At 45.1% G+C, this 20,669-nt stretch overlaps 1 protein-coding gene across 1 annotated transcript in view; it reads left to right on the top strand.

Annotated features, from left to right (window-relative positions):
* The first annotated feature begins 9,201 nt into the window (after positions 1 to 9,201).
* SCRT2 (scratch family transcriptional repressor 2) overlaps positions 9,202 to 20,669 on the top strand; it is a 31,531-nt gene continuing 20,063 nt past the window's right edge. The window contains exon 1 of the mRNA XM_060771874.2: positions 9,202 to 9,473. Within this exon, the coding sequence (XP_060627857.2) occupies positions 9,263 to 9,473 (211 nt within the window). The 5' untranslated portion in view covers positions 9,202 to 9,262. The remainder of the gene's footprint in view (positions 9,474 to 20,669) is intronic.

The raw sequence follows: 20,669 nt of genomic DNA, 5'->3' as shown, positions 1-20,669 counted from the left end.
TATAAGTAAAAACATTAACATTAACTCTGATTAAATGATTATTTACCTTCTTCAATGTAAATGTGTTTACATATCTTGGAGTCCTCGTGGACAGCAAGTTAAACATGAGCCAACAATGTGATGTGGCGGCAAAAAAAGCCAATGGGATTTTGGCCTGCATCAATAGGAGCATAGTGTCTAGATCCAGGGAAGTCATACTCACCCTCTATTCTGCTTTGGTTAGACCACACCTGGAATATTGTGTCCAATTCTGGGCACCACAATTCAAGAGAGAGATTGACAAGCTGGAATGTGTCCAGAGGAGAGCGACTAAAATGATCAAGGGTCTGGAGAACAAGCCCTATGAGGAGCGGCTTAGGGAACTGGGCATGTTTAGCCTGAAGAAGAGAAGGCTGAGAGGAGATATGATAGCCATGTATAAATATGTGAGAGGAAGCCACAGGGAGGAGGGAGCAAGCTTGTTTTCTGCTTCCTTGGAGACTAGGACGCGGAACAATGGCTTCAAACTACAAGAAAGGAGATTCCATCTGAACATGAGGAAGAACTTCCTGACTGTGAGAGCCGTTCAGCAGTGGAACTCTCTGCCCCGGAGTGTGGTGGAGGCTCCTTCTTTGGAAGCTTTTAAACAGAGGCTGGATGGCCATCTGTCAGGGGTGATTTGAATGCAATATTCCTGCTTCTTGGCAGAATGGGGTTGGACTGGATGGCCCATGAGGTCTCTTCCAACTCTTTGGTTCTATGATTCTATGATATCCTTCCAATAATAATAAAGAGAGCAACATAACAAATGTAATAACAATAATAATGATAATAAAAAGAGTAAAATAATGAATGTAGCAATAACAACAGTTATACAGTAAAATAATAAATGTATAATAATAGAGTAAAATGATAAATGTAATAATAATAAATAGAAAATAATAATAAATGAAATAATAATAATAATAATAATAATAATAATAATAATAATGTAAAATAATAAATAACCTTGACTCGAGGGGTACTTTTTCAGCCTAAAAAAAGGGCTGAAAAACTAGGCTTATACTCCTTTTTTTGTCTTTAATGTAATGATTATTTATCTGCAGTTACTGAAACCAATTCAGATTTGGGAATTTCTTACATAGTTCTTCTTGTGTTCTTAGTTTAATGGTTCCCTTTTCTTTCTTTATACAATCTTCATAGGTAGGCCATATCGTCCATCTCATTTCCCGCCTGTGATATGCTTCCAAAGGCGAGAGCCACAATGGGGTTTTCCTAAACATCTTTTTCTTATATTTGTCCCAGATTTTCAGGAGGGCGGAGTGCACAAAGTGGTTTCCAATTTTTTTTTCTATACTCTTCCTTCCGTACCAAAGGTACGTGTGCCACCCTGCTCTCAGATCATGGCCCTCCAATGTCAGCAGCTTTTTGTTTTTCAGGTTTATCCATTCCTGTATCCATTGTAGTCTGCAAACCTCGCTGTAGAGAGCCAAGTTTGGTAGACCTAGGCCTCCTCTTTTCCTCTCGTCTGTTAGGTTGGTGTAATTAATCCTGGGTTTTTTATTGTTCCAAACAAACCTTGTCAGCTCTTTGTTCCATTCTTTAACAACACTTGTTTTATGTATTGTTGAAGGCTTTCATGGCTGGAATCACTAAGTTCTTGTGGGTTTTTTCAGGCTATAGAGCCATGTTCTAGAGGCATTTCTCCTGACGTTTCGCCTGCATCTATGGTAAGCATCCTCAGAGGTAGTGAGGTCTGTTGGAATTAGGACAATGGGTTTATATATCTGTGGAATGGCTGGGGTGGGGCAAGGAGCTCTTCCCTGCTGCAGTTAGGTGTGAATGTTTCAGCTGATCACCTTCATTAGCATTTGAAGGCCTGCCTGAGCCTGGGAAAATCTCTTGCTGGGAGGTGTTAATCTGTGCCTGGTTGTTTCCTTTCTGTTGTTTTGCTGTTGTAATTTTAGAGTTTTTTAATACTGGTAGCCAGATTTTGTTCATTTTCATGGTCTCTTCCTTTCTATTGAAATTGTCCACATGCTTGTGGATTTCAATGGCTTCTTTGTGTAGTCTGACATGGTGGTTGTTGGTGTGGTCCAGCATTTCTGTGTTCTCAAATAATATGCTGTGTCCAGGCTGGTTCATCAGGTGCTCTGCTATGGCTGATTTCTCTGGTTGGAGTAGTCTGCAGCGCCTTTCATGTTCCTTGATGCGTGTCTGGGCACTGCGTTTGGTGGTCCCTCTGTAGACTTGTCCACAGCTGCATGGTACACGGTAGACTCCTGCAGAGGTGAGAGGATCCCTCTTGTCCTTTGCTGAACATAGCATTTGTTGGATTTTCTTGGTGGGTTTGTAGATTGTTTGTATGTTATGTTTCCTCATCAGCTTCCCTCTGCGGTCAGTGGTTCCCTTGATGTATGGCAGGAACACTTTTCCTCTGGGTGGATCTTCATCTTGACTCTCGTGGTTTGTTCTTGGTACTTGTTTTCCTTACTATTTATACAGAAAAAACTAGGCTTATACTCGTATATACAGTAATTTTTTTTAAATCTGCGAAACAGCAAGTCCATGTAAATCAAACTGTGAAGTAACGAGGGAACACTGTATAGGAGGCCATTGTACTATTCACTGTAAACAATAGGAATTGGGAGTCCATAGATTTTGCTATCCACAGTGAGTCCTGCAACCAAACCCAAGCGGATGCCGAGAGCCCACTGTACTTTCCTGAGGCCTTGCTAGAACAGAAGGCAAGGGAAACAAATGGCCTTGGCTTCCCTCCAGGGGCTATAAAATTATTCTCTGGTGATGATGTGGAGGACAGAATTCATCTCATCACCGAGCTGGCAACGCTGTGTGGATTTCCAAGGGAGCCCTTCCAAGAGGCCGTTTGGCCGGGGAAAGCGGCAGGCAGTGACAGCAGGCCAGAGCCATGTACACCATTATTCAAAGTCTGGGCGGATTCCGAGTCAATGCTTTGCTCAACGGCACAGAAGGAAGACGGGCCTCAGGTAAACTGACAAATGAGCTATGAAGACAAAGGTGAGAGCTCCCTCTGTTACCCCCAGCTAGGTTAATATTCCTAACTATGGAAGCTGAAATATATTGAACTCCACTGAGATTTTTCCAAATGCTCCTCTCCACTCCATAAAACATGCCCAATGCAGTTCTAGGCTGCACCAATAGGAACATAGTATCTAGACCAGGCATGGACCAACTTGGGCCTTCCAGGTGTTTTGGACTCCAACTCCCACAATTTCTAACAGCCGGTAGATCAAGAGAAGTCCTAAGTCAAAGGTCTGGAAACAATGAATCCCTCTGAGAAGTAGCAGAGCAAACTAATTATTTTCATCTTGAAGAGGACGTAAGAGCTATGTGTAAATATCTGAAAGGATGTTGAAGATGGAGCAAGTTCATTTTCTGCCTCTCTACAGCCTAGGACACAAAGCAATGGTTGTGGTTTGGTAGGATTCATTGCTCATAGATCTTTACATTTATGTTTATGTTGTTTGACTACTGCATTTCTATTTTACTTAAAAAAGAATGAAAAAGGTTGTTAGCATGCAATTAAACTGTCTATTGAGATGAAAGCAATTGAAAATGCATCTTAGTTAGTCATATCCAGGCACTTTTTCAGTATCAAAGCCACATTTCAGTCCAGGTATATGTGATAGTGAATTGACTTCAATAGTGCAAAGAGGTCTGGTTGTCATGGCTTTCAAAAGTTGCTTTTGAAGAAGTTATTAAGAAGCATCTTTGGAGAGTTTTTAAAAAGATTTTTTTAAAAAGATTTTCCACTCTGTCGTAAGGAATGGAAAATAATAGAAATAATAATAATAATAATAATAAGAAGAAGAAGAAGAAGAAGAAGAAGAAGAACCAATGCCATCAAAGCCAGAATTTAAAAGTCGATGACAGATCCCAAATGTAGACTCCGCAAGGAAGCAGGTGAAACAATAGATCCCATCCTCAGCTGCTGCAAGAAGATCGCGCAGACAGACTACAACCAGAGGCATAACACCGTTGCTCAAATAATTCATTGGAACTTGTGCCACAAATACCATCTGCCTGAGACAAAGAACTGGTGGGATCACAAGCCTGAAACGGTTATGGAAAATGAACACGTCAAACTACCCTGGGACTTCTGAATTCAGACAGAGTTTTCGACCTCATGATTGTGTTAAAAAACAGAGTGTGGATCGTCGATGTTGCAATCCCAGGTGACAGCAGGATTGAAGAGAAACAACTATAGAATCATTGAGTTGGAAGAGACCTCATGGGCCATCCAGTCCAACACCCTGCCAAGAAGCAGGAAAATCACATTCAAAGCACCCCTGACAGATGGCCATCCAGCCTCTGTTTAAAAGCTTCCAAAGAAGGAGCCTCCACCACACTCCAGGGCAGAGAGGGAGAGTTCCACTCTGTGAAGTAGTTCAGGAAATAGTGTAACAATGTGCCATGTTGACACTGCAATCAGCAACCCACTGGTTTATTTTTCAAGCATTGCAACCAATAATTGGATTGTGAGAGCTGTTTGAGTTGGTGGAGTCTTTCATTAGAGGCTTTTAAACTGAGTTTGGATGCCCACCTGCTGGGTTCCTGCCCTGGTTTGAGGGTGAACTGAATGGTCCTTGGGGTCCCCTCTGTTATCTAATTTCCCAAAGTCACTTTCTGAAGTCAACAGTTCTCCTACCAAGACTTCCATGGAAATCAATCGAAAGCCACCAGAACATCCCACTGGATCAATATTCCAATTCATGCAGTGTGCGGCCTGGATCCTGCTGGTGAATCCCATGCACTGAGCTCTGAGTCCAAACAGATATAAATCCAGTGGATTCAATGGATCTCCTCTAGTCTTTAGGGTTCATGACACTGAAATTGCACAATGACTTCTGGTGATTTTGCATTATCTAATTTCCCAAAGTCACTTTCTGAAGTCAACCGTTCTCCTATGACCTCGGCCTTGATGGAAATGAATGGAAAGCCACCAGAACATCCCAGTGGATCAATATTCTCATTCACTACAGTGAGAGGCCTGGATCCTGTTGGTGAATCCCAATCTGAGATCCCATGCATTGAGCTCTGAGTCCAAACAGAGGGATTCAATGGCTCTCCTCTAGCCTTTAGGGATTACAACACTGAATTGCACAATGACTTCTGGTGATTTTGAATTATTATTATTATTATTATTATTATTATTATTATTATTCCACTTTCTCTCTCCATAAGGAGACTCAAAGGAGGGGCTTGACTCCATATCCCAAGCTTATTGATTGCTTTTATGTATATCATGCCTTTTCCCATATAGGGACTCCTTTTGTTTTCCATGCACTTTATTTTGGCCTGTTTTGGGAAACTGCTCACATGAATGGATGGATCCTATTTGGTGGAAGCCAGCTCGCCTGGAGGATGAGGAGGATGATGAAGGCTTTCTTTTGGCCTTCAAGGGGCCTGGGATTTTAATTCTGCACCAAGACAAAGACATCAGGGACGATGGGAGAGGCAGTGGAGGGGGGAGGAGGGGGAGAGAGAGCATCCTTCCCCCTTCTCTCTCTCTCTCTCTCTCTCTCATATCCTCCTCCTCCTCCTCCTCAGACACGTGTCCCTATTGTTCTGCCTTTGGCTGGACACAAGGGAAGGGGAGGAAAGAGTTAACCAGCCCTCCCCCTCCCCATCATGCCTATAGGAGAAAGGGGGATGTCAAAGCAGCAGCCCTGCACCCAGTGAGGAGGGGGGAGAAGGAGGAAAGAGGGGCATAGAGGAATTCCCCCCATAGCAAAGAGGAAGGAATGTCTATAGTGGGGAAAGGTTGGGGAGAAGGAAGGAGGGCTGGGGTCTTTCCAAATTGCTGGCAGAGAAAGGGAGAGAGGCACAGTTCCCCTTTTGCCTTCTTCGCCCTTCCATCCGCTTGCATACATTTGATGTTTCAGGATGTAAAAGAATGAAGGAAGGAGCGATAGAAAGAGAGGCAGAAATGCAGGAGGGGAGGAAGGGGGGTCGGTTAGTTGGTTAGAAAGATGGATAATTAGGTAGGTAGATAGGATAGATAGAAAAATAGAAAGAGAGGGAGGAAAGGAGGAAGGAACTGGATAGATAGATAGATAGATAGATAGATAGATAGATAGATAGATAGACAGCCTAGAAAGATAGGAAGGGTAGAAAAGGAGGAAGGTTAGAAAGACTGAAAGGAAGAAAGGAAAGTTACATAGATAGGTGGGAAGATAGATGGGTGGGATGGATAGGCTAGAAAGATAGAAAGTAAGGAAAGATAAAAGGATAAAAAGGGAGGATAGAAAGGGAGGAAGGTTAGAAAGGAGAAGGAAGGAAGGAAGGAAGGAAGGAAGGAAGGAAGGAAGGAAAGATAGATAGATAGATAGATAGATAGATAGATAGATAGATAGATAGATAGATAGATGATAGATAGGCTAGAAAGGAAGGAAGGATAGATAAATAAATAAATAGCGAGGGTAGAAAGGGAGGGAGGTTAGAAAGTGAAAGGAAGGAAGGAAAGATAGGCTAGAGAGGAAGGAAGGAAGGAAGGAAGGAAGGAAGGAAGGAAGGAAGGAAGGAAGGAAGGAAGGAAGGAAGGAAGGACAGGCTAGAAAGAGAGGAAGGATAGATAAATTGTTAGGAAGGATTGAAAAAGGAGGAAGGTTAGAAAGAAGAAGGAAGGAAGGATAGATAGATAGATAGATGGACAGACAGATAGGCTAGAAAGGAAGGAAGGATAGATAAATAGATAGCAAGGGTAGAAAGGGAGGAATGTTCAAAAGAAGAAGGAAGGAAGGACAGACAGGCTAGAAAGATAGGAAGGATAGAAAGCGAGGAAGGAAAGGAAGTGAAAGGAAGGAAGGAAAGATAGGTTAGAGAGAAAGGAAGGAAGGAAGGATAGAAAGACTGATAGGAAGGAAGAAGGAAGGATAGACAGGCTAGAAAGAGAGGAAGGAAGGATAGACAAATAGAAAGGAAGGACAGAAAGGGAGGAAGGTTAGAAAGTGAAAGGAAGGAAGGATAGATAGGCTAGGAAGGAAGGAAGGAAGGAAGGAAGGAAGGAAGGATAGATATGAATGATAGAAAGGGAAGAAGGCTAGAGAGACAGGAAGGAAGGAAGGATAGACAATCTAGAAAGACAGGAAGGAAGGAAGGAAGGATAGATAGATAGATAGATAGATAGATAGAAAGAAAGAAAGAAAGAATTAAAAGGGTGGAAAGTTAGATAGAGGAAGGAAGGAAGGAAGGATAGACAGACTAGAAAGATAGGAAGGCTAGATAGATAGATAGATAGATAGATAGATAGATAGATAGATAGATAGATAGGAAGAATAGAAAGGGGTAAGGTTAGATAGAAGAAGGAAGGAAGGAAGGAAGGAAGGAAGGAAGGAAGGAAGAATATATAGATAGACAAGCTAGAAAGATAGGAAAGAAGAATAGAGATAGATAGATAGATAGATAGGAAGAATAGAAAGGGAGGAAGGTTAGATAGAGGAAGGAAGGAAGGAAGGAAGGGAGGGAGGGAGGGAGGGAGGGAGGGAGGGAGAATATACTAAACATAAGAAGGAAGAATAGAGAAATAGATAGGAAGGATAGAAAGGGAGGAAAGTTAGAAAGAGGAAGGAAGGAAGGATAGACAGGCTAAAAAGATGGGAAGGATAGATAGGAAAGATAGAAAGGGCAGAAAGACTGAAAGGAAGGTAAGTTAGATAGACAGATAGATAGAAGGATTTATTGTTGTTGTTGCCAGCCTCTCGACCTTTGGAAACTCTATCCTGGGGTTTTCTTGGCAAGGTTTGTTCAGAAGACGTTTGCCTTGGCTGAGAGAATGTGACTTGTCCAGAAGAAAGCAAAACGAAAGATGCAGAAGGGAAACGAGGGAGAAAGGAGGAGAAAGAAACAGAGAAAACGCCTGATAAAGGAGGCAGAGAAAGAGAATTAAAGGCGCACACAAAGAGAGAGAGAGAGAGATGGGGGGAGGAAGGAGACGGAGAAGGAAAGAAAGAAGAAAGAAAGAAAGAAAGAAAGAGACTGAGAGCGAGGAAAGAGAGAGGGAAGGGAGAAGAAGGAATAGATGAAAGGAAGGAAGGAAGGAAGGAAGGAAGGAAGGAAGGAAGGAAGGAAGAGTCTGAGAGCAAGGAAAGAGAGAGGGAAGGAAGAGGAAAGAATGGATGAGAGAAAGAAAGGAAGGAAGGAAGGAAGGAAGGAAGAGAGAAAGGTTGAGAGCAAGGAAAGAGAGAGGGAAGGAAGAGGAAAGAATGGGTGAGAGAAAGAAAGGAAGGAAGGAAAAGAGAGAGAAAGACTGAGTGCAAGGAAAGAGAGAGGGAAGGAAGAGGAAAGAATGGGTGAGAGAAAGAAAGAAAGGAAGGAAGAAAAAGACTGAGAGCAAGGAAAGAGAGAGGGAAGGAAGAGGAATGAATGGATGAGAGAGAAAAAGAAAGAAAGAAAGAAAGAAAGAGACTGAGAGCAGGAAAAGAGAGAGGAAAGGAAGAGGATTGAATGGATGAGAGAGAAAAAGAAAGAAAGAAAGGTGCAATCAATCAGACGAGGGGAGGAAAGCGATCGATCAAGGAGGAAACAGAGCCTGGGAAGAAAGAAAATAAATAAAGAGATGGATAAAGGCGACGGAGAGGAAGAGAGGACAACCGGAAAGAGAATTGATAAGCAGAGAACTTCCACCTTCTTTGTGCAACAAATGAAAGAGAATGAAGGCAGCGGAGGAGAGAGAGAGGGGGGTTTATCCCGGGTCGCCTCTCCTTGTTTTTTGCCCCGACTTTCCTTCTCTGGGGCCTGAACCGGGTCAAACCCTGTGGGGAGGTTGTGGGAGGGCCTTTTGTGCTATGGGGGGGGGGTCCCACTTTGCAAGGGGGGCGCACTTCTCGCCTTGTTAACAGACAGGGCGAAGGGGGAGACCCTTCCTCTTCCTCCAACCCCCCTGAATCCCTTCTTTTCCCCTCTCCTGCTCCCCCACTTGCCCCGCCCCCTTCTCCCCCCATTTTCCCCCCTCCCCCCCCTTCCACGCCTCCCTTTGATGGATCCCAGCAATGCTGAGCCTCCCCCATCTCTCTTCCCATAGAAAGGCATCCAAGGGGAGGGGTGCGGCGTGTTGCTGACCTCAGCGATTCCTGGAGGGAGGGAGGGAGGGAGGAGGGAGGGAGGGAGGGAGGGAGGGAGGGGAGCCCCTCCTGGCCCCGCCCCTTGCTCCTCCCCCCCATGGCCCCGCCCCCTCTCCCCTCCCGGAGCCACTCCACGGCGGCGGAGCTCTCCAAAGTGCTGAAACCTCGGGTCCGCCAAGATGCCTCGCTCCTTCCTGGTCAAGAAGACCAAAGCCGACGCCTTCCAAGGCGGAGCGGGCCAAGGAGAGGAGGAGGAAGAGGAAGGAGAGGAGGAGGAAGAGGAGGAGGAGGATGGAGGAGGAGAGACCCCCGTCTACCACCCCTTGGAAACTTCCTTCCCGGAGCTGCCCGCCGGAGCCAGGCTGGGGGGCGCCGAGCCGGGAGAGATGGGTAGGCGGGCGCGGAAGGGAGGGTGGGCAGGTCTCGCGTGGGAGTGGGAGTGGAGGGCGAAGGAGGAGGGAGACTTGGAGGGAGGAAGGGGCTCTCTCGGACCCCCAACGCTTCCGTATTGTGGAGGAAGAGACTCGCTCCGAACCCAACTGGGAGGGGGAGGGGAGAATCCCGCGTGGATGCCTTTTAGAAGACCATTATGAGAGAGATCCACAGAACTGACAGCTTCATCCTTTGGCGTGTGGAGGGTGAAGATAAGGGGAGGAAGGGACTCGCTCCTAACCCAACTGGGAGGGGGAGGGGAGAATCCCGCGTGGATCTGGCCATGGCTGCCTTGTAGAAGACCATTATGAGAGAGATCCACAGAACTGACAGCTTCATGCTTTGGCGTGTGGAGGGTGAAGATAGGGAGAGGAAGGGACTCGCTCCTAACCCAACTGGGAGGAGGAGGGGAGAATCCCGCGTGGATCTGGCCATGGCTGCCTTGTAGAAGACCATTATAAGAGAGATCCACAGAACTGACAGCTTCCTCCTCTGGCGTCCGGAAGAAAGGGAGTTGTTTGGATCCCGAGTGTGTTCTCGTGTGGAAGTGGGGAAGGGGGGGGGACACATCCGTGAAGGAGTAGTCGGTGGGACAATGTGTGAATAAAAGGGAGAATATTAAAGGACGATCCGCACAGATTCTTTAGGGGTTGACTGGGACCTCAACTGTGTCTTCGCGTGGACGTGGAATGGAGGGGTCACTCGTGGGGGTGATGTCGCACAAAATGGGCATCTGGGAGAAAGGACGATCTGCACAGATGTTTTTGGGGTTCACTGGGACCTCAACTATGTTTTCGCGTGTACGTGGAATGAAAGGGTCACTCGTGGGGGTGATGTCGCACAAAATGGGCATCTGGGAGAAAGGACGATCTGCACAGATTCTTTTGGGGTGGACTGGGACCTCAACTGTGTTTTCGCGTGGACGTGGAATGAAGGGGTCACTCGTGGGGGTGATGTCGCACAAAATGGGCATCTGGGAGAAAGGATGACCTGCACAGATTCTTTTGGAGTTGACTGGGACCTCAACTGTGTCTTCTCGTGGACGTGGAATAAGGGGTGATGTCGCACAAAATGGGCATCTGGGAGAAAAGAGGTTTACTTCAAACCCTATTTTATTATTGCTAGGTTCGTATTGTGCCCACGGGAGGTGGAATCCCGCGTGGACGTGGCAGTAGGGGAGGGAGACCCTCGAAGGACTGTCTCGTGCGACGATGTGTGCATAAAAAAAAGGAGAACATTAAAGGATGATCCGCACCGATCCTTTTGGGGTTCACTGGGACCTCAGCTGTGTTCTCGCGTGGACGTGGGGACGAAGGGCTCGCTCGTGGGGTGATCTGTGAATAAGCGGGGTCGCAAAAAAAGGGCATCTGGGAGAAACCCTAATTTATTATTGTGGGGATTCGTACTGTGCCCACGGGAGACGGAATCTCGCGTGGACGTGGCAATGGGGGAGGGAGAGCCGTGAAGGACTGTCTCGTCTGTGAAAAAAGAGGAAGAAAATCAAGGGACGACCCGCACAGAATCCTCAGCTTGTGCCTTTGGGGAAGAAAAGGGGTTTCCACTTGCCTTCGTGCTGTATTGTCCGTGGGTTGTGTTGGCTTCGGGTTGTGTCCTTTGGAGAGAGAGTTCCCAGAAAAGGAAAAAGTGAATCAGATCATAATAAGGAGCAAGTCCCCACTTGCTTTCGTGGGTGAGAAAAGGATCATACTATGGTGCAAGTGTAGTTCCCACTTTCACTCTTTACAGAGTGGGGGAATCATAATGTTTCTGAATCAATCCGATTAAGAAAGGCGAGCTAATTAATCTCCCCCTCCCCTCTTTTGCCCTTTCTTGATGAATGGCATCCTTTCTCAAGGCAAGGAAAGGCAAAGAGGGAGGGGGGGCGCGTCCTTCCTTTGCATCCCCCCAAATCATTGTTTGTGGGGCGGCCCCCAAAGTGGGCAATCCTTCTCTCTATCTCGGCATAGAAATTGACCTTCCCAAGGTCTGCCTGCTTAGAGAACAACGTGTGAACTGCTTTTCCTCCTCCCCCACTTTCCTGGATGGGAGAGGGAGGGGGAAGCTCCTAGTGACCCTCACAAAGAGGGCCGGAGGGGGAGGGGGCCTCAGCCATTAAGCCAGGAAGGGCAACAAAGAGTCTCTGGGAACAAGCGACCACAGCCAAACCCAGACCTCACAACCTCTGAGGGTGCTTGCCACAGATGGAGGCGAAACGTCAGGAGAGAATGCTTCTAGAACAGTGGTTCTCAAACTCCCTAATGCCGCGACCCCTTATGTGGTGGTCCTCATGTGGTGGTGATCCCCATCCATAATGTTATTTTCGTTGCTACTTCATAACTCTAATTTTGCTACTGTTATGAATCGTAATGTAAATATCTGATATGCAGGATGTATTTTCAGTCACTGGACCAAATTTGGCACAAATACCCGATACACCCAAAATTTGAATACTGGTGGGGTTTGGGGGTGATTGATTTTTGTCATTTGGTAATGCCGGAGTTGCTGGGATGTATAGTTCACCTTAAATCAAAGAGCCTTCTGAACTCCATCAATGATGGAATTGAATCAAACATGGCACACAGAATTCCCATGACCAAGAGAAAATATTGGGAAGGTCTGGTAGACATTGACCTTGAGTTTTTGGAGTTGTAGTTCACCTATATCCAGACTGTGGACTCAAGCAATGATGGATCTGGATCAAACTTGGCACACAGATATATAAACCCAGTTTCCTACTTCCAACAGACCTCACTACCTCTGAGGATGCTTGCCATAGATGCAGGCGAAACGTCAGGAGAAAATGCCTCTAGAACATGGCCATATAGCCCAAAAAAACCTACAACAACCCAGTGATTCCGGCCATGAAAGCCTTTGACAAAACTTGGCACATATACTCAATATGCCCATATGTGAACACTGGTAGAGTTTGGAGAAAATAGACCTTGCCATGTGTGAGTTGTAGATGTTGTGATTTATAGTTCACCCACAATGAAATAGCTTTCTGTACCCCACCAATGATAGAATTGGACCAAACTTTCCACCCAGAACGCCCATGACCACAGAAAATACTATGTTTTCTGAATGGTCTTTGGTGACCCCTCTGACACCCCCTTGCGACCCCCACAGGGGTCCCGACCCACAGGTTGAGAAACACTGTTCTAGAATATGCCCATATAGCCCAAAAAACCTACAACAACCCAGAAACCCAGCATTGCTTCCTCCCTCACCCAGGTCCTCTTGCATTGGGGCCAACTTGCAGCTCTTTGCAAAAGAGAGGGCAATGAGACCCTCTCCAGTCACCCACCCTCCTTGCAAAGCTTCCTCAAAGGGAAGACCCTTCCAAGCCCAATGTGGGAAGGAAAAGAGGGGCATCCCACTCACAAGGAAGTCAACTAGGGAGTGCAATGAGTGTCTGGAGAGTGCAAGCACACTGGAGAAAGGATGCAGTTCAGTTCAAGGTTATGCAATCCAAGGAATTGCAGTTTTACAAGGGTGTTAGCCTTCTCCAGCTACTTCATCACACTAGAGAATGACTCCACTTTAAATGCTGTTTCTGCCTCCTGCAGAATTCTGGAGTTTGTAGTTTAGTGAGGCTGTTGAAGGCTCCTCCCTAAACTACAAAGCCCAGGATTCTGCAGGAGGCAGCAACTGGATTTAAAGTGGATTCATTCTCTAGTGTGATTAGGTCTGCAGCCCCCAGGATTGCTTTTTCACAATCTAGGGCAGTGGTTCTCCACCTTCCGAATGCTGTGACCCCTTAATATAGTCCCTCATGTTGTGGTGACCCACAACCATAATATTGTTTTCGTTGCTACTTCATAACAGTCATTTTACTACTCTTATATATCATAATGTAATGCAGGATGCATTTTCATTCACTGGACCAAACTGGGCACAAATACCCAATATACCCAAATGTGAATGTTAGTGGGGTTGGGATGGATTGATTTTGTAATTTGGGAGTTGTAGTTGCTGGGATTTATAGTTCACTTATAATCAAAGAGCATTCTGAACTCCACCAGCGATGGATTTGAACCAAACTTGGCTCCCATGATCAATGGAAAACAGTGGAAGGGTTTGATGGGCATTGACCTTGACTTTGGGAGTTGTAGTTCACCTATATCCAAAAAGCACTGTGGACTCATGCAATGGTGGATCTGGACCAAACTTGGCACGAATACTCAATATGCCCAAATGTGAACACTGGTGGAGTCTGGGGAAAAAAGATCTTGACATTTGGGAGTTGTAGTTGCTGGGATTGATAGTTCATTACAATCAAAGAACATTCTGAACTCCACCAACGATAGAATTGACTCAAACTTCCCACATGGAATCCCCATGACCATTAGAAAATACTGTGTTTTCTTAGGGTCTTTGGCGACCCCTCTGACACCCCCTTGCGACCCCCTCAGGGGTCCCGACCCCCAGGTTGAGAAACACTGATCTAGGGTGTCAAATTGCAGTAATTCTATAGTGTAGATCAGGCATGGGCCAACTGGGCCCTCCTTCCAGGTGTTTTGGACTTCAACTCCCACAATTCCTAACAGCATCGGGCCCTTTCCTTTCCCCCCTCATATTACATTAAGTTGACTTTGTCTTTATGTGTCTTATTTTACTTTTATGGTATGTTATAGTATGGGATATAGTATTAGTTATAGTATGATGAATATTTTCTGCCAATCTAGCAGTTTGAAAACATGCAAATGTGAGTAGACCAATAGGTACCGCTTCTGCAGGAAGGTAACAGCGCTCCATGCAGTCATGACCTTGAAGGTGTCTACGGACAACGCCAGCTCTTCGGCTTAGAAATGGAGATGAGCACCAACCCCCAGAGTTGGACACAACTGGACCTAATGTCAGGGGAAAACCTTTACCTTTACCTAACCTATGATGAATATTAAGTTAGGTCTGTTTTTAATAGCAACTTTCAAGCAACCAGAAACTGCATTTATCCGATACCTACAAATCCCCACAGAGGCCAGTTAACTGAGAGTCTGTCGTAATATGTGCCATGAATGTTTTTGGAAGACTCAGATCTGTCCTATTGTGCATCTACACTGCAGTTTGACACCACTTCAATCACTGTGCCTCAATGATATGGAGTCATGGTAGTTTGACAAGGTCATAAAAGCTGCTTTGAGTCTCCTTGTAGAGAGAAAAAAACAGAATAATAATAATAATAATAATAATAATAATAATAATAATAATTTAAAGATCAAACTGCAAAGACCAAGGCACAAGCCAGTCAAGGTGGTCCCAGTGGTGATTGGCACACTAGATGCAGTGCCTAAAGACCTTGGCCTGGACGTAAACACAATTGGCACTGACAAAATTACCATCTGCCAGCTGCAGAAGGCCACCTTACTGGGATCTGCACACATTATTCACTGATACATCACACAGTCCTAGACACTTGGGAAGTGTCCGATGTGTGATCCAATACAACAGCCAGCAGAGTGTCTGCTGTGGACTCATCTTGTTGTATTTCTAATAATAATAATAATAATAATAATAATAATAATAATAATAGCCTTCTCCACCAAAGAATACTTCACCAAACTACAACTCCCAGGACTCCATATCATTAATCCAAAGCAGATAAAGTGGCATCAAATATATTAATTCTACAGTGAAGATGCTCTCCAACAAAAGGAGACGAGATGCTGATGATTCCTGGCATTGGTAGCTTTCTCCTCTGCCTTCATGACTCAAAATAGAAATAGCTTCCAATCCAGTCTCATAGAGCAAGCCAGATTTTGTCGACTCCAGCCCTTCAGTTCCACCGCATGAAGGGCATATGCAGCTTTCCTAGGAAAAGTTGCTGTGCCCTTTTCCGCTGTGTGTCAGCATTTTCTCTGAGTGTGCTTTTCTTGTCTTTTTTTCCCCTTGCCATCTGCGTTGCTCGGGGGTAGATTAAAGGAAGCGCGGGTGCTTGTTCGTATAATCCTTTGTTGGACAGTATTATTGTCTTGAGGACGAATTCCTATCTAGGAAGAAGAAGTCCTTTGGTGCCACTGCTGATTTTTTTTGTAGGAATTATTATTTCTATTCAGTGGTTCTCAATCTTCCTGCTTCTTGGCAGGGGGTTGGACTGGATGGCCCATGAGGTCTCTTCCAACTCTTTGATTCTATAATTCTAATTCCTAATGCCAGGAACCCTTAATACAGATCCTCATGTTGTGGTGACCCCCAAACATAACATCATTTTTGTTGCTACTTCATTATTGCAATTTTGCTACTGCTATGAATCATAATGTAAATATCTGATATGCAGGATATATTTTCATTCACTGGACCCAATTTGGCACAAATACCCAATACACCCAAATCTGAATACTGGTGGGGTTGATTTTGTTATTTGGAAGTTGTAGTTGCTGGGATTTATAGTTCATCTACAATCAAAGAGCATTCTGAACTCCACCAACGATGGAATTGAACCAGTCTTAGCACACAGAACACCCATGACCAAATATGGAAGGGTTTAGTGGCCACTGACTTTGAGTTTGGGAGTTGTGGTTCACCTAGCACACAGAACTCCCATGACCAACAGAAAATACTGGGTCTGGTGGGCATTGACCTTGAATTTGAAGTTGTAGTTCACCTACATCCAGAGAACACTGTGGACTCAAACAATGATGGGTTCTGGACCAAACTTGGCACGACTACTCAATATGCCCAAATGTGAACACTGCTGGAGTTTGGGGGAAATAGACCTTGACATTTGGGAGTTGTAGTTGCTGGGATTTATAGTTTACCTACAATCAAAGAGCACTCTGAACTCCACCAATGATGGTATTGAACTAAACTTGGCACACAGAACTCCCATGACCAACAGAAAATACTGGAAGGGTCTGGTAGGCATTGACCTTGAGTTTGAAGTTGTAGTTCACCTACATCCAGAGAGCACTGTGGACTCAAACAATGATGGGTTCTGGACCAATCTTGGCACAAATACTCAATATGCCCAAATGTGAACACTGGTGGAGTCTGAGGAAAATAGACCTTGTCATTTGGGAGTTGTAGTTGCTGGGATTTATAGTTCACCTACAATCAAAGAGCACTCTGAACTCCACCAATGATAGTATTGAACAAAACTTGGCACACAGAACTCCCATGACCTACAGAAAACACTGGAAGGGTCTGGTGGGCATTGACCTTGAGTTTGAAGTTGTAGTTCACCTACATCCAGAGAGCACTGTGGACTCAAACAGTGATGGGTTCTGGACCAAACTTGGCACGAATACTCAATATGCCCAAATGTGAACACTGGTGGAGTCTGAGGAAAATAGACCTTGACATTTGGGAGTTGTAGTTACTGGGATTTATAGTTCACCTACAATCAAAGAGCACTCTGAACTCCACCAATGATGGTATTGAACAAAACTTGGCACACAGAACTCCCATGACCAACAGAAAATACTGGAAGGGTCTGGTAGGCATTGACCTTGAGTTTGAAGTTGTAGTTCACCTACATCCAGAGAGCACTGTGGACTCAAACAATGATGGCTTCTGGACCAAACTTGGCATGGATACTCAATATGCCCAAATGTGAACACTGGTGGAGTTTGGGGAAAATAGACCTTGACATTTGGGAGTTCCAAGTGTGAATGATTTTCAGCGTCTCACTGTCTGCAATGCAAGCAAGGCGACGACTAAAGAGAAAATCCTTGTGGTGCAGAATTGTTATTTGCTTTCACTTTGGTCCCTCTGAAACTATAATCCTCTTATGCATCTATGTTGACTTATGCAAGTCACACTCAAAGGTCATCTGCTCTAGTATTCCAGACCTTGAAATTGCTAGTGGTTCTTAATAGCCTGACTTACCAATCCTCGTCTTTTGGGGGTTTCCTTCCATGAATTCAAAGCATAGTAGCTGCCTTCGGCCCATTTATCTGCCAGTCTATCTTCATAACAGCCCTGCAAGATAGGTCTAGCTGAGAAAGGGTGATCATAGAATCATAGAATCAAAGAGTTGGAAGAGACCTCATGGGCCATCCAATCCAACCCCCTGCCAAGAAGCAGGAATACTGCAATTCAAATCACCCCTGACAGATGGCCATCCAGCCTCTCTTTAAAAGCTTCCAAAGAAGGAGCCTCCACCACACTCCGGGGCAGAGAGTTCCACTGCTGAACGGCTCTCACAGTCAGGAAGTTCTTCCTCATGTTCAGATGGAATCTCCTTTCTTGTAGTTTGAAGCCATTGTTCCATTGTGTCCTAGTCTCCAGGGAAGCAGAAAACAAGCTTGCTCCCTCCTCCCTATGACTTCCTCTCACATATTTATACATGGCTGTCATATCTCCTCTCAGCCTTCTCTTCTTCAGGCTAAACATGCCCAGCTCCTTAAGCCGCTCCTCATAGGGCTTGTTCTGCAGACCCATGATCATTTTAGTCGCCCTCCTCTGGACACATTCCAGCTTGTCAATATCTCTCTTGAATTGTGGTGCCCAGAATTGGACACAATATTCCAGGTGTGGTCTAACCAAAGCAGAATAGAGCATGGGGAGCATGACTTCCCTAGATCTAGACACTAGGCTCCTATTGATGCAGGCCAAAATCCCATTGGCCTTTTTTGCCGCCATATCACATTGTTGGCTCATGTTTAACTTGTTGTCCACGAGGACTCCAAGATCTTTTTCACACATACTGCTTTCGAGCCAGGCAAAGAGTAATGGCTTCAGTGTGGCTGAATAGGAACCAAGATCAACGAAGTCCCAATCCAGCCTTCTCACTACTACTCTGTGCTGTTGTTTCTGACTTGTGGCAACCCTAATGCAAATATATAACAACATTTTCTTGGCATTATTTGTTCAGATGGGTTTGCTTTAGCTATCCATTGAGGGTGAAAGGCTGTGACTTGCCCAAGTTCTCCAGTGAGTTCAATGACTGAGCAGAAGTTTGAAACTTGGTCTCCACATTCGTGCCCAAAGCTCAAATCACTATGGTACGCTGACTTTTCAAAAGTGATTGATGCAACCTTCTCCTGTGGTTGCATAAGCCACTTTTAAAGATTCCTACGCAAGATTTGCCTAGAAACATTGGTTTTCCTTTGAAGCCGAGGATGTGCATCTTACTCAGTCATCTAGATGACTGGTTCTCAAACTTCCTTAATGTTACAACCCCTTAACACAGCTCCTCATGTTTTGGTGACTCCCAACCATAAAATTATTTTCATTGCTACTTCATAACGTCCCTTTTGCTACTGTTATCGCAATGTAAATATCTGATATGAAGGATGTATTTTCATTCACTGGACCAAATTTGGCACAAATACCCAATATGCCCAAATTTGGATACTGGTGGGGTTGGAGCGGATTGATTTTGTCATTTGGGAGTTGTCGTTGCTGGGATTTATAGTTAACCTACAATCAAAGTGCATTCTGGATTCCATCAATGCTGGAATTGAACCAAACTTGGCACACAGAACTCCCATGACCAGCAGAAAATACTGGAAGGGTTTGGTGGACATTGACCTTGAGTTTTGGAGTTGTAGTTCACCTACATTGAGAGAGCACTGTGGATTCAAATAATGATGGCTCTGGACCAAATTGGCACAAATACTCAATATGCGCAAATGTGAACACTGGTGGAGTGTGGGGGAAATAGACCTTGACATTTGGGAGTTGTAAGGTAAAGGTAAAGGTAGTCCCCTGACATTAAGTCCAGTCATGTCTGACTCTGGGGTGTGGTGCTCATGTTCATTTCTAAGCCGAAGAGCCAGCGTTGTCTGTAGACACCTCCAAGGTCATGTGGCCGGCATGACTGCATGGAGCGCCGTTACCTTCCCGCCAGAGCGGTACCTATTGATCTACTCACATTTGCATGTTTTCGAACTGCTAGGTTGGCAGAAGCTAGGGCTGACAGCTCACGCCGCTCCCCGGAATCGAACCTGCGACCTTTCGATCAACAAGCTCAGCAGCTCAGTGCTTTAACCCACTGCGCCGCCGAGGGACACTGCACCACTGGGAGTTGTAATTGCTGGGATTTATAGTTCACCTACAATCAAAGAACAGTCTGTGTCCCACCAATGATAGAATTGGGCCAAACTTCACACACATGATCCCCAATACAACAGACAATATGGTGTTTTCTGATGGTCTTTGGTGACCCCTCTGAGTTGACACCCCCTCACGAACCCCCCCCCCCCGGGGGTCCTGACCCCAAGGTTGAGAAATGCTGTTCTATCTGATCTCAGAAGTTAAGTAGGGACAGTCCTAATGAAGACTTGGATGAGAAGCCATGGAAGAATCCCAGCTGCTGAAGGCTCCTGGCAAAAGCTGCCTCCAAACATTCCTTGCCTAGGAAAATGCCTTGCTTTGATTTTTCAGCAGAAATATATATATATATTCTTGTCAATCTGAGCCCTGCTGTGAAATCTCTTCTGTCAGATGCAGAATGAGCAAAGCTTTCAGTAATAAGGAGTGGGTAGTTAGGTTGGAGGATTTGAGAATCCCCTTAGCTTTTCAATCTCCCGCATTTCCTGGCTCCTGTCACTCACGTATTCCCCAGCTTCAGATCTTTTTTATTTTCTCATTTCCAATACGTCTTCCCAGAAGTCTCGTGTTCCCCACAGACCCTGTTCCTTTGGCATATAAAAAAGGAATGCAAAAAGGGGGATTTTGCTGAATGTGGAGAAATTATTCCAAGCATAGGAACTGGCTGTTCTTGGAATTTTATTTTTTCACATGATCCAGAACTATGCAAATGCATCTGCCTAAAACTATGGCACCATGCAAGAACTCGTTTTAATGCACATCATGTTAGACAAATAGTTTTGGACTTTGTTGTTGTTGTGTGCCTTCAATTCATTTCTGACTTGTAAGAACCTAGAGAAGACAATTATGCTGGGGAAAGTGGAAGGAAAAAGGTAGAGGGGCCGACCAAGGGCAAGATGGATGGATGGCATTCTTGAAGTGACTGGACTGACCTTGAAGGAGCTGGGGGTGGTGACGGCCGACAGGGAGCTCTGGCATGGGCTGGTCCATGAGGTCACGAAGAGTCGGAGACGAATGAACAAATGAACAACAACAACAACAAGAACCTTAAACATTAATGCGGTTTTCTTGACAAGGGTCATTCAGGAAAAGTTTGCTATTGACTTCCTCTGAGGCTGAGAGAGTGTGGCTTGTCTAAATTCACAATAGGTTTGCTAGCTG

Source organism: Anolis sagrei, chromosome 4 (assembly GCF_037176765.1).
Source record: "Anolis sagrei isolate rAnoSag1 chromosome 4, rAnoSag1.mat, whole genome shotgun sequence".
In the NCBI taxonomy this organism is placed as follows: domain Eukaryota; kingdom Metazoa; phylum Chordata; class Lepidosauria; order Squamata; family Dactyloidae; genus Anolis; species Anolis sagrei.
Note: the sequence above shows the minus strand (reverse complement) of the source record. Positions and strands in the feature narration are given on the sequence as shown.